This window comes from Oncorhynchus mykiss, chromosome 6 (assembly GCF_057628025.1).
Source record: "Oncorhynchus mykiss isolate SJ-2025 chromosome 6, ASM5762802v1, whole genome shotgun sequence".
In the NCBI taxonomy this organism is placed as follows: Eukaryota; Metazoa; Chordata; class Actinopteri; order Salmoniformes; family Salmonidae; genus Oncorhynchus; species Oncorhynchus mykiss.
Window position 1 is genome coordinate 46835838 of NC_143027.1, and position 14876 is coordinate 46850713.

General features: G+C 43.7%; 1 protein-coding gene across 6 annotated transcripts in view; it reads left to right on the forward strand.

Moving 5' to 3' along the window:
* msh3 (mutS homolog 3 (E. coli)) overlaps positions 1-14876 on the forward strand; it is a 131409-nt gene that overhangs the window by 64677 nt on the left and 51856 nt on the right. For 4 of the 6 annotated variants that reach the window (XR_016496705.1, XM_021606650.3, XM_021606652.3 and 1 more), the window contains 3 exons: positions 1143-1250; positions 1610-1724; positions 9255-9412. Coding sequence is in view for 3 of the 6 variants with exons in the window: in XM_021606650.3 (XP_021462325.3) it covers positions 1143-1250; positions 1610-1724; positions 9255-9412 (381 nt within the window). In the remaining 3 variants the exon portion in view is untranslated. The remainder of the gene's footprint in view (positions 1-1142; positions 1251-1609; positions 1725-9254; positions 9413-14876) is intronic. The other 2 variants (XR_016496706.1, XR_016496707.1) reach the window with 1 other exon arrangement.

Below are 14876 nucleotides of genomic sequence, written 5' to 3' on the forward strand. Positions count from 1 at the left end.
GTCTATAGTTAATTTACTTCTTTCTTATACAGAAATGCTAATGCAACATAGACACTAGGTCCTTTCCTTAAATAAACTGGAGATTGGGTCTCCCTGGCACTGACAGACAGACACTAATGGAAGGGATTGTTGTTTTATCACCAAGCCATCGTAAATCTACTGTCAATGTTAAATCTCAGAGGCTTCTCTCTCCACACAGACACATAAGAGTTCTAAGAACTCTATTATGTTGCCTCTAAGAAATACAGACAGTGTAAGTACTAATATAGGCTTACATTCTAATATAAAAGTAATGTGATTAACATAATGTTGTAATTCTACGACACAGCCCATAATTTCTAATACACAAACAAAGGTTTGTGTCTCTCACAACTTAAGTTTCCAAATATCTCTAAATCTAGCATATATGACCTGTTTCAAATGATCACTTTTACAACTTCATATGAGCACTCGCTCCGGAATGGGAAAAATATCCTTTCTATTTTATTCAACTAAGTTCAATTATATTCTTCTTACTATAAACTCATATCATATAAAATAGTGGCATGGGACTTCTAAGCATATCTTGTCTGCTAAATGAACAAGCCTATAGCCTATGACATGTAGCAGAGCCAGAAAACATACAGTAGGCCAACTCATATTCTGTTCTTCTGAAATACATTTTCTCTTTATCATAATGTTTTTTTTTTAGACCTGACCAAAATAAATAATGGATTTATTGTGATGGTGTATATTAAATAGGATTTTTTATTCAACTTTTTTAAGTGTATATAGGTGTTCCAAATAGGTGCACATCGCTAACTAGCTAGCCATTTCACACTGGTTACACTCACCCCCTTTTGACCTTCTCCACAGCAACCAGTGATCCGGGTCAACAGCATCAATCTAACAGTATTGCTTATGTCCCTCTCCTCGCTCCATAAAAGCCTCGACCCTTGCAGAGCAAGGGAAACAACTACTTCAAGGTCTTGGTGCGAGTGAAGTCACCAATTGAAACGATACTAGTGCGCACCACTAACTAGCTAGCTATTTCACACCGATTACATTAAGACAACCGCATTTCACTTTTGGTGCTAACTTTTGGTAGTTTTGTCTGTTCCCCTTCTATACTCAAACTCTCTCTCTCTCTCTCCTGCTCTCAGTCAGTTTGGGGAGTACTACCACACTATGAAGAAGGCTGTTGGTAACTTAGCAACAGTGGACTGCCTGTTCTCATTGGCTGAGGTCGCTAAGCAGAGGAACTACTGCAGGTAATCACTCTGATGACCTTTACCTTAGAGGTGTGTGTGTGTGTGTGTGTGTGTGTGTGTGTGTGTGTGTGTGTGTGTGTGTGTGTGTGTGTGTGTGTGTGTGTGTGTGTGTGTGTGTGTGTGTGTGTGTGTGTGTGTGTGTGTGTGTGTGTGTGTGTGTGTGTGTGTGTGTGTGTGTGTGTGTGTTAGTTACAGTTTTAAACAGCCTGTGAGGAGGAGTGGACTGGGCCCAGAAGGCTTAGCTCTACTGCCAACTGCACCCTAAACATCTCCCTCTCTCTATCCATCTCTGTGTCCCTCTCTCGCCAACTACACCCCCTACTTCTCACCTCAGAGTATATAACTGTGTTCTCTCCCAGGCCGGTGTTGTGTGAGGGAGACCGTCAGATCGTGATCAGGGACGGCAGACATCCTGTGATAGACCTACTGATGGGAGAGCACACAGAATATGTCCCCAACAACACAGAATTACAGGTATACAGACAAACACACACACAAACTGGTGTAGATTAATCCTTCTCTCTGTGAAATGCAAAAGGCGCCAATAGGAATCCGAGCCAAGCTCTCATACTGCCCACCCAATCACTGTACAAATCAAATCAAATTTTATTTGTCACATACACATGGTTAGCAGATGTTAATGCGAGTGTAGCGAAATGCTTGTGCTTCTAGTTCCGACAATGCAGTAATAATCAACAAGTAATCTAGCTAACAATTCCAAAACTACTACCTTATAGACAGACACAAGTGTAAGGGGATAAAGAATATGTACATAAAGATATATGAATGAGTGATGGTACAGAGCGGCATAGGCAAGATACAGTAGATGGTATTGAGTGCAGTATATACATATGAGATGAGTATGTAAACAAAGTGGCATAGTTAAAGTGGCTAGTGATACATGTATTACATAAAGATGCAGTAGATGATATAGAGTACAGTATATACATATACATATGAGATGAATAATGTAGGGTATGTAAACATTATATTAGGTAGCATTGTTTAAAGTGGCTAGTGATATATTTGACATAAGTTGAGTTGAGTCAGTGTGTTGGCAGCAGCCACTCAATGTTAGTGGTGGCTGTTTAACAGTCTGATGGCCTTGAGATAGAAGCTGTTTTCAGTCTCTCGGTCCCAGCTTTGATGCACCTGTACTGACCTCGCCTTCTGGATGATAGCGGGGTGAACAGGCAGTGGCTCGGGTGGTTGTTGTTCTTGATGATCTTTATGGCCTTCCTGTGACATCGGGTGGTGTAGGTGTCTTGGAGGGCAGGTAGTTTGCCCCCGGTGATGCATTGTGCAGACCTCACTACCCTCTGGAGAGCCTTACGGTTGTGGGCGGAGCAGTTGCCGTACCAGCCCGACAGGATGCTCTCGATTGTGCATCTGTAGAAGTTTGTGAGTGCTTTTGGTGACAAGCCGAATTTCTTCAGCCTCCTGAGGTTGAAGAGGCGCTGCTGCGCCTTCTTCACGATGCTGTCTGTGTGGGTGGACCAATTCAGTTTGTCTGTGATGTGTATGCCGAGGAACTTAAAACGTACTACCCTCTCCACTACTGTTCCATCGATGTGGATAGGGGGGTGTTCCCTCTGCTGTTTCCTGAAGTCCACAATCATCTCCTTAGTTTTGTTGACGTTGAGTGTGAGATCAGCAATGTAATATCGAACTTTCACTCTCTCTCCATAAATCGTTCTCTCTCATTCTCTCAAATGTTATTGGTCACATGCTTCTTAAACAACAGGTTAAATGCTTACATTGAAAGTGAAATGTTTACTTATGGGTCCTTTTCCAACAATGTATAGTTTAAGATAAAAAATATAAATAGTGACCCGAGGAATGAATAACAATAACAATTAAAAATAACATGGTACCAGTACCAAGTCGATGTGCGCGGGTGCGAGGTAATTGAGGTAGTTATATACATATAAGTAGGAGTAAAATGACTAGGCAATAGGATAGGTAATAGACTGTAGCGGCAACGTATGTGGAGCAACAGCCTATGTGTGTGGCGTCGGTATGCATGTGTGCGTATGTTTTGTGTGTGTGGGTGTAAGTAGTGTGTGTGTGTGTGTGTGGGTAGAGTCCGGTGTGTGTGCGTAGTCAGTGCAAGAGAGAGAGTTCAAAAAAGGGTCAATGCAGGTAGCCATTTGATTAGCTACTGTATTTAGCAGCCTTGTTTAGCGGTCTCATGGCTTGTGGGTAGAAGCTATTCAGGGTTCCTGTTGGTTCCAGACTTCGGACAGTGGGACCGCTTGCCGTGCGTTAGCAGAGAGAACAATCATTGGCTTGGGTGGCTGGAGTTTTTAAAAATGATTGGGCCTTACTCTGACACCGCCTGGTATAGAGGTCCTGGATGGCAGGGAGTCGGCCCAAGTGATGTACTGGGCCGTACTCATCACCTTCCATATCGCCTTGCAATCAGGTGCCTTGCAGTTGCCGTACCAAGCAGTGATGCAGTCAGTCAAGATGCTCTCAATGGTGAAGCTGTAGAACTTTTTGAGGATCTGAGGGCCCATGCCAGATCTTTTCAGCGTCATGAGGGGGAAAGGCACTGTTGTGTCCTCTTCACAACTCGGTGAAGTGGACACCAAGGAATTTGAAGCTCTTGACCTGTTCCACTACAGCCCGATCGATGTAGATGGGGGCGTGCTCGCCCCTCTTTTTCCTGTAGTCAACGAACAGCTCCTTTGTATTGCTGACGTTGAGCAATATTTTGTTGTCCTAGCACCACAACTGCCAGGTCTCTGACCTCCTCCTCTATAGCCTGCCTCATCGACGTCGGTGATCAGTCCATCCACCGTTGCATCGTCAGCAAACTTGATGACAACGATGAGGCAGATTTTTTTATGGAATATCTACATAGGCGTACAGAGGCCCATTATCAGCAACCATCACTCCTGTGTTCCAATGGCACATTGTGTTAGCTAATCCAAGTTTATCATTTTAAAAGGCTAATTGATCATTAGAAACCGCTTTTTGCAATTATGTTATCACAGCTGGCAGCTTCATTAAATAGTACCCACAAAACACCAGTCTCAACGTCAACAGTGAAGAGGCGACTCCGGGATGCCGGGATTCTAGGCAGAGTTCCTCTGTCCTGTAACAATGTACGCTGAGAGTCGGGAGTCGGGAAGCAAGTTCAGGGAGTGAATACATTGAATAAATAAATGAACAAAACAAGAAACACAAACAGCGCACCGACATGAAACAGGAACAATGATGACTGGGGAAGAAACCATAGGGAATGACATATAAAGGGCAGGTAATCAAGGAGGTGATGGAGTCCAGGTGAGTGTCATTATGCGTGTAACGCTGGTGACAGGTGTGCGCCCTAACGAGTGGCCTGGTGACCTAGAGGCCAGAGAGGGAGCACACGTGACAGTCCAGTGTCTGTGTTCTTTTGCCCATCTTGATCTTTTATTTTTATTGGCCAGTCTGAGATATGGCTTTGTCTTTGCAACTCTGCCTAGAACGCCAACATCCTGGAGTCGCCTCTTCACTGTTGACGTTGAGACTGGAATTTTGCGGGTACTATTATTGAAGCTGCCAGTTGAGGATTTTTGAGGCGTCTGTTTCTCAAACTAGACACTCTAATGTACGTGTCCTTTTGCTCAGTTGTGCACTGGGGCCGCCCACCCCTTTTTCTATTCTGGTTAGAGCCAGTTTGCGCTGTTCTGTGGGAGGGAGTAGTACACAGCGTTGTACGAGATCTTCAGTTTCTTGGCAATTTCTCACGTGGAATAGACTTCATTTCTCAGAACAAGAATAGACTGACAAGTTTCGGGAAAGATCTTTGTTTATGGCCAGTCATCTGTGGATCTGTTGGGGCGGTATGGGAATTAGAGTGGGTCCAGGGTATCTGGGATGATGGTGTTGATGTCAGCCATGACCAGCCTTTCAAAGCATTTCATTGCTATACTGTAGATGTGAGTGCTACAGTCATTTAGGCAGGTTATCTTGGCGGATGTTACCTGTAATCCATTGCTTCTGGTTGGTGAATGTACAGTATGTACAGTCACTGTGGGGAAGACAATGCACAGAATCAGTGCACTTATTAATGAAGCCGTTGACTGATATGGGTGAATTCCAGAACATATTCCGGTCTGTGTCAGCGAAACAGTCCTATAGTTTAGCATCTGCTCCATCGGACCACTTCCATATTGAGCGCATCACTGGTACTTCCTGCTTTTTTGTTTTGCTCATAAGCATGAAGCAGGAGGATATAGTTATGGTCTGATTTGCCAGAGGAAGGACCTTGTGTCCATTTCAGTGTGTAGAATAAAGGTGATTTTGAGTTTTGTCATCTCAAGTTGTACAGGTGACATGCTGTTTAAAAATGAGGTAAAACGGATTTCAGTTTCCCTCTTATTCTCTTTCATTCTCTCCCTCCAGATAGAGCGAAAGAAGAAATGCATCGATCTCTTTGTGCTCATATGGTCATTACTCTCTATGGACTGTTTATTCATGTTCATAATATTATCATGTTCATATCATGTCCATAAGTGGATAGAAAGATAGTAGGACAGGGACCTCACGATACATACAGTGCCTTGCGAAAGTATTCGGCCCCCTTGAACTTTGCGACCTTTTGCCACATTTCAGGCTTCAAACATAAAGATATAAAACTGTATTTTTTTGTGAAGAATCAACAACAAGTGGGACACAATCATGAAGTGGAACGACATTTATTGGATATTTCAAACTTTTTTAACAAATCAAAAACTGAAAAATTGGGCGTGCAAAATTATTCAGCCCCCTTAAGTTAATACTTTGTAGCGCCACCTTTTGCTGCGATTACAGCTGTAAGTCGCTTGGGGTATGTCTCTATCAGTTTTGCACATCGAGAGACTGACATTTTTTTCCCATTCCTCCTTGCAAAACAGCTCGAGCTCAGTGAGGTTGGATGGAGAGCATTTGTGAACAGCAGTTTTCAGTTCTTTCCACAGATTCTCGATTGGATTCAGGTCTGGACTTTGACTTGGCCATTCTAACACCTGGATATGTTTATTTTTGAACCATTCCATTGTAGATTTTGCTTTATGTTTTGGATCATTGTCTTGTTGGAAGACAAATCTCCGTCCCAGTCTCAGGTCTTTTGCAGACCATCAGGTTTTCTTCCAGAATGGTCCTGTATTTGGCTCCATCCATCTTCCCATCAATTTTAACCATCTTCCCTGTCCCTGCTGAAGAAAAGCAGGCCCAAACCATGATGCTGCCACCACCATGTTTGACAGTGGGGATGGTGTGTTCAGGGTAATGAGCTGTGTTGCTTTTACGCCAAACATAACGTTTTGCATTGTTGCCAAAAAGTTCAATTTTGGTTTCATCTGACCAGAGCACCTTCTTCCACGTTTGGTGTGTCTCCCAGGTGGCTTGTGGCAAACTTTAACCAACACTTTTTATGGATATCTTTAAGAAATGGCTTTCTTCTTGCCACTCTTCCATAAAGGCCAGATTTGTGCAATATACGACTGATTGTTGTCCTATGGACAGAGTCTCCCACCTCAGCTGTAGATCTCTGCAGTTCATCCAGAGTGATCATGGGCCTCTTGGCTGCATCTCTGATCAGTCTTCTCCTTGTATGAGCTGAAAGTTTAGAGGGACGGCCAGGTCTTGGTAGATTTGCAGTGGTCTGATACTCCTTCCATTTCAATATTATCGCTTGCACAGTGCTCCTTGGGATGTTTAAAGCTTGGGAAATCTTTTTGTATCCAAATCCGGCTTTAAACTTCTTCACAACATTATCTCGGACCTGCCTGGTGTGTTCCTTGTTCTTCATGATGCTCTCTGTGCTTTTAACGGACCTCTGAGACTATCACAGTGCAGGTGCATTTATACGGAGACTTGATTACACACAGGTGGATTGTATTTATCATCATTAGTCATTTAGGTCAACATTGGATCATTCAGAGATCCTCACTGAACTTCTGGAGAGAGTTTGCTGCACTGAAAGTAAAGGGACTGAATAATTTTGCACGCCCAATATTTCCGTTTTTGATTTGTTAAAAAAGTTTGAAATATCCAATAAATGTCGTTCCACTTCATGATTGTGTCCCACTTGTTGTTGATTCTTCACAAAAAAATACAGTTTTATATCTTTATGTTTGAAGCCTGAAATGTGGCAAAAGGTCGCAAAGTTCAAGGGGGCCGAATACTTTCGCAAGGCACTGTAACACTATTCAATACATATTGCGATTCGTTATGCATTAAGATTTAATATGTATTGACATTTCATCCTGCAATAGGGTGGAACTGAGGATTGAACCACTGTGCTGCTAAGGTTTTAAATCTTTCCAGGCAGAAACAATTTTGTCTGATTAATCTGCTTAGAACTGCTCAAAGTCAGAATTCAATTGATATAGAGTCAGGTCAAAAAATATTGGTACCTTTTGATAAAGATGAGCAAAAAAAGACTGTATACAGTAATATTAATCAGAAATACTGAGCTATGTTTGGTAAATTATATTATTTTATACTCATACAAGTTTGAGAAGGCTCAAATTTGGCCACAAGTGGCTCTTCCAGCAAGACAATAACCCCAAGCACACGTACACATCCACAAAGAAATGGTTAATTAACCACAAGATCAACATTTTGCAATGGCTATCTGTCTCCGGACTTGAACCCTATTGAAGACCTGTGGTTTGAATTGAAGAGGGCTGTCCATAAGTGCAGATGAAGGATATCAAGGATCTGGAAGGTTTCTGTATGGAGGAATGGTCTAAGATCCCTCCCAATGTGTTCCCCAATCTCATAAAACATTTTAGAAAAAGGCTCAGTGGCATTATCGTTGCAAGTTGAAGTATTGAAAACAGGGGTGTCAATCATTTTGACCCCTATCTTTTTGAGGAAAAACAACTAATCAATTTTAGAATAAGGCTGTAACGTAACAAAATTTGAAAAAAGTCCAGGGGTCTGAATATTTCTGAATGCACTGTGTATGCATACAATTCTTTTTTAAAGTTTGTGCATATGTTTTGATACAGTACCAGTGAAAAGTTTGGACACACCTACTCATTCAAGGGTTTTCTTTATTTTTACTATTTTCTACATTGTAGAATAATAGTGAAGACATCAAAACTATGAAATAACACATATGGAATCATGCAGTAACCAAAATTGTGTTAAACAAATCTAAATGTATTTTATATTTGAGGTTCTTCAAAGTAGCCACCCTTTGCCTTGATGACAGCTTTGCACACTTTGGCATTTTGTTAGCTAGCTAGCCCTAGTTATATAATATGTTTTTACTTGTTGCGTTCTCCCTCTTGCGTTCATTCGGGATGTGAGCTGGCTGCTTGCTCTAAATAGTATAATCGAATCTGTCAAAACAGTGGCAGCATGTGGCCTCCCGAGTGGCGCAGCGGTCTAAGGCACTGCATCACAGTGCTCGAGGCATCACTACAGACCAGGGTTCGATCCCAGGCTGTGTCACACTGCTCCCGTGACCGGGAGACCCATGAGGCGGCGCACAATTGGCCCGGCTTCGTCTCGGTTTGGCCGGCCGGGATGTCTTTGTCCCACTGCGCTATAGCGACTCCTTGTGGCAGGCCGGGCGCCTGCAAGCTGACGGTGTTTCCACCGGCATCCGGGTTAAGCGAGCAGTGTGTCAAGAAGCAGACTGTCAAAGCGCAGCGCACCGGCTCTCTCCATTTAAAACAAAAAACATGTATTTAAACTGTCCAGATATCCCCCCAAAATATTGATATTATTAAATTATTTAAATTGCCCTTCCATAGACTGTATGTAATTTAAAAGTGCATTTAAACAGATATCACGATTCACAAGCATTTTTAATCTATTCAGTTTTGGAAGAAGAAGTATCATGATTGACACATGATTTTAAAGAGAAAGAAAATGAAAATGAAGTATTAGAGTTATTTTCTCAGCTGCTATGTGTCGGAGGTGGTGGCTTTTAGCTTAGGGTTGTCAATAATAAAAAATAACACCACTTAGTTACTTAGCTATTTACACTTTGTCCCCCCTTCTCTGTTTGTTCAGGGTGACGGGAGGAGGACTCTGATAATAACAGGCCCTAACATGGGGGGTAAGAGCTCCTACATCCGCCAGGTGGCGCTAGTCAGCATCATGGCCCAGGTGGGATCATATGTACCAGCTACAGAGGCAAGACTGGGCATCCTGGATGGCATATACACCAGGTACACACACACATACACACACACACACACACACACATATATATATCAGTAAATGTGATTACTGATTGACACATTGTCAGCCTCTTGTTGCCCATTATCAACACATTAGCAACTTAGTTCTGCAATCAACTGTGAGTGGTTCTGGTGGCATTTTTAGCTCCTCAATGGTTACCAGGTAATATGAGAGAGACCAGAGACTATTCTCCCTCTCACACACACGCGCGCGTGCACACATACACGAGTTAGCGCGTTTCTGCTCGCCACTTATGTTACCATGTGAGCAGAGAGAGACTAAAGGAGGACTCGTTCTCCTTTTCTCTCTGCTGTTTGGCAAAAGCAGAAAGAATAGTGGCCATGACAACATTAGAGGCACAGCGTTGGGATCCATAATAAATGCAGCAGACTTTATTTTTCTCCATCGCTCTTTGTTTTTCTTTTGCTTTCTCTTTGTCTTTCTGTCCCTTTCTCTAGTGAAATTAGACTTACGACAATATTGAGTACTGCATTAAAATCGTGTTGGATATATATATACACATTGCACAATAACACACCTCTACGGATAGTATTGGCCACATAAATTATTACTTTTGTTTTGATATTGTTAACTTGAGTGCGTGGCAGCCAAAACAAACACACATCAGCGTTAGAAGAAGACTTTCCCTAATTCGTACCGTACTAATTCACAATCTACGCAAAATGACAATCTTGCGTACTTGCATCAAGTTATAAATTGCGGGGTGCACACATCTACATATTTTTGTTATGCGTAGAGTATAAATTAGGCTTTATGTGGTGTCTCTGTTTGCATGTAATTTGAGTGCACAACATCGACATTTTTAGCCTTGTATGTAGCTCCGATGACTGCCCACTGTTTTTTGTGTGTTTGTGCATGGCGTACAGGCGCGTGTGTGTGGTCGTAAAAATGTGATGTTATTTTTATTGTGACAGCCACAATCTCCCGTAATCCTTTTGTGTTCCTCTGCAAGCCGAGTGTGTGTTGGTGTCTACCACAGGTAATGTGTGTGTGTTTCCCGATTTGAACAGTGTGAACGCTATGGTATAGGGAAATACCCCTAATCACCTGCAGATGTTTGTGTGTTTTGCATGTTTAAGCATGTTTCTGTGTGTTAACACACAGAGGGGACAATGACCGTCAGCATACCACGGTAAACGACAGGGTGTGTGTGTGTGTGGGTGTGCGTGTTTGTGGGTGTGTGTGTTTGTTGGTGTGGGTGTTTGTTGGTGTGGGTGTATGTTTGGGCATGTGTGTTTGTAGGTGTGCCTGGGCGTGTGTCGATTCCTACGCGTGTGTATGTGTGAGAGATGAGAGCTGAGGAGAGATTAAAAGGGAAAAGGTTGATTCCTACATCCACCTCTGCCAGTCTCATACCTCTCTTTATCTGAACACTTTATCTATCAGTTCCTCCATTTGCAAAGACAGTGATATGTGTATATATTTGTATTTATCTATAACACAAAATCCATGTTAAAAAATCCATGTTATTGTTTCTTTGTATTCGTGTCTATGTTTGTGTTGCTTCACAGTCCCTGCTGTTCCATAAGGTGTATTTGTATCTGTTTTTTTTAATCAAGTTTTACTGCTGGCATGAGTTACTTGACGTGGATAGAGTTCCATGTAGTCATGGTTCTATGTAGTACTGTGCGCCTCCCATAGTCTGTTCTGGACTTGGGTACTGTGAAGAGACCTCTGGTGGCATGTCTTGTGGGGTATGCATGGGTGTCCGAGTTGTGTGCCAGTAGTTCAAACAGACAGCTCGATGGATTCAACATGTTATAAATACAAGTAGTGATGAAGTCAATCTCTCCTCCACTTTCAGCCAGGAGAGATTGACATGCTTATTATTAATATTAGCTCTCTGTGTACGTTCAAGGGCCAGCCGTGCTGCCCTGATCTGAGTCAATTGCAATTTTCAGGTGTGATAAAACTAGGGCCTGTAGGACCTGCCCTGTTAATAGTGCCGTTAAGAAGGCTGAGCAGCGCTTTATTATAGACAAACTTCTCCCCATCCTAGCTACTATTGTATCAATATGTTTTGACCATGACAGTTTAGTCTCCTCACTTTCCACATTATTCATTACAGGATTTAGTTGAGGTTTAGGGTTTAGTGAATGATTTGTCCCAAATACAATGCTTTTAGTTTGTGAAATATTTAGGACTGACGTATACCTTGCCATCCATTCAGAAACTAACTGTGTAGCGGTATTTATTAGAGAGGGGTAAAGAAAGATTTTGTTCGGGCGCCAGGCAGGTATTAACCATGCCGAAAGGAAAAGAGTAGAAGAGGGAGAGTACCACTACCAGACCCACACACATCAGCAGAAGAGACTGCCTAGAGTGTAGCCTGTTTACCAGATAGCCAGTGGAGAGAAAAGAGAATACACACCATATAAAACCCACATCACAGCACAGGGGTAACCCCAACAAGAATACCTCATACAGTAATACTAATACTAATAATGGCAGAGCAATTTCACAGCAACTTCATACAAGAACGAACTCGGTCATCAACAGAGGATTTGCAATAATCTGTGTTATTTTCTAGTGGATGAGTGCAGAGGGTATGAATGTGGGGGGTGTTCATCGACACAACAAAGGCCTTAAAAATGTCCACAGTCTTCTCGGCCACATGTCATTAGTACACCCCACCTCAATACAGTTCACATAATATACAACTTGCAAGCAACCTCCCTTTCAACTAAAATGTCCATCCAAATACTTCTGGCAGGGCAATAATAGTCCAGCTCTAATGAACTTCAATGGGAAGTGCATTTGAAAAATAGAGAGTCTGTTGCAGGGTAAAGCACTGGAACAAGAGGGAAGAGAAAAAGAGAGAGAAAAAGAGAAATCTTAGCTGTGGTCTTCAGGCCTGCCGGTGTCTGACTGTCCGATGGTTTGTTGGTTTGTATGTTAAAGCTTCGCAACAATGTTGCTACTAATCCATGCGATCCATAACGGGCGGTCCCAAACAAAAACAACCACGATCTAAAGCGATCACACCGATGATTGAGTTAAATACTTTATAAACTACAAACGCTGAAAACAAACAAAACTTCTGCAGCACAGCACACACAATCAAACTGTCGCGCCACCCAAAAGCCCCTCCCCAAAGAGCTGAACGAGCTCTCTTTATTTCCTCCTTCCTTACTGCTCATGCGCTCTTAAAGTGGCAGCGTACGGTGAAGGCTCCAAGCAGATTTCGCCACAACTGCAGCTCTTTGTTAAGTGTTGCTGTCATTTCAATCGCTGTGATAGCTGATGTGTATAGTGTTCAGTCATCCGCATACATGGACACACTGGCTTTCTATGATCGATAATGTCAAAAGCTGCGCTGAAGTCTAACAAAACTATCACATTTTAAGGTATGACCCAGGTGCAGACAGTGTTGAAGAAACTGAAGTTTATTCATTAAACGGGCAGGCAAATGACAGGTCAAGGCAGGCAGGGGTCAATAATCCAGAGAAGGTGTAAGGCACTGGAACAGCAGGCGGGCTCAGGGTCAGATCAGGCAGATGTTGGTAATCCAGAATAGTGGGGCAAAGGTACAGGACGGCAGGCAGGCTCAGGGTTAGGGAAGGCAGAAGTCTGTAATCCAGAGTAGTGGGGCAAAGGTACAGGATGACAGGCAGGGTCAGGGCAGGAAGAAAGTAAGGGGGGAAACGCTGATAGGTATGTAAACTGTAAACATGAGACAAAGAGCTGTGAGACATGGTTTTAATTCTAGACACAGGAAAGGTAGGAAGTATACAGAGGGCATGGGGCAACAGAGGACGAACAGCAGAGGGGTTTATGATCTTGGAGCGGGGGGAAAGGTCTCGGCTTCCGGGAGCCGAGAAAGACAATACAGACAACTCTGGGTGTTAAGTCTGCGTACACGTTCGGCTGGAGACAGCCTAGCCCTGGCGAGCTGCATCGGCTCGGGAAGAGGTAAATCGGCAGTCTTCGGGGGCTCTTGGAGGAATTCGGGTAAGCCCGGATCCTCTCAGGGATGTAAACGCAGGGGACATCCGGAGTTCATCAGATGCAATTTCAGATCCTTGAGTGAGCGATTGGGATCACAATCAGAGCTCTTCTCCCTCCTACGTCCCTGTAGCCGACCATCGATCTGGAAGGTTAAAGCGATGAGTGAGTCGAGATCCGTCGGTAGTTTCTGGCCTGCAAGCTCGTCCTTTACTTCCTCCGATAATCCGTGCAGGAACGTGTTGACCAGCGCTTCCGGGTTCCAGGCATGCCCCGCTGCTAGCGTGCGGAAATCCTGGTGTAGCTTCCGGACACCCGAGCCTCAAACTTTTTTCACCTCCGCCACAAATCCCTCCAGACTGAGGCATACGGCTGACTGTTGTTCCCAAACGGCCTTAGCCCAGGCGAGGGCCCTCCCAGACATCAGCGTGGTGAAGTACGCTATCATAGAGTGGTCCAAGGGGAAGGAGGAAGGCTGCAGCTCCATGATGAGGGAACACTGAGCGAGAAATGCCTGACAGGTGCCCGACTCTCCATTGAAGCGCTCTGGGGGAGGTAAGCAGGGTTCCTGGGAAACTGGGGTGACGGCGCTGCTACCAGCAGGGTTACTGAGGGGCTTGGAGGTTATCGTCGTGATATGGCTGCCTAGTAGACAACCCACAGAATTGCTCCCACAATGTGTCCAATGCTAGGTCGTGACGTTCAGCCACGGCCTGGAACCCTTCCATCAGACCGCAAAGCAACTCCTCGTGCCTACCAATGCTGGCTCCTTGGGAGGAGATGGCGTTGCGGAGATGGTCCAAGTCTGCTGGGTCAGTCATTGCCAGTTCGTACGTTCAAGTTTTAAGGTATGACCCAGGTGCAGTGTTGAATAAACAAAAGTTGATTCTTTAAACAGGGGCAGGCAAATGACAGGTCAAGGTAGGCAGGGGTCAATCATCCAGAATAGGTGTAATTCACTGGAACAGCAGGCGCGCTCAGGGTCAGGTCAGGCAGAGGTTGGTAAACCAGAGTAGTGGACAAAGGTACAGGACGGCAGGCAGGGTCAGGGCAGTCAGAAAGGTCAACACTGGGAAAACTAACAGGAACTATAGACAAGACAGGAGCAAAGGGAAAAACGCTGGTAGGTATGAAGAACAAAACAAACTGGCAACAGACAAACAGAGAACACAGGTATAAATACACAGGGGATAAAGGGGAAGTTGGGTGACACCTGGAGGGGAGTGGAGACAATCGCAAAGACAGGTGAAACGGATCAGGGCAAGGCCATACATTTTGCTTCCCTCCAGGCCTTAGGGCACACGCTTTCTAGTGAGCTTAAATTGAAGATATGGCAAATAGGAGTGGAAATATCATCCACTTATCCTCAGAAATTGTCCATCCAAGTTGTCAGACCCCGGTGGCTTGTCATTGCTGATAGACAATAATATTTTGTTCACCTTTTACTTTACAGAATTCAAAATTACAATGCTTGTCTTTTGTAAT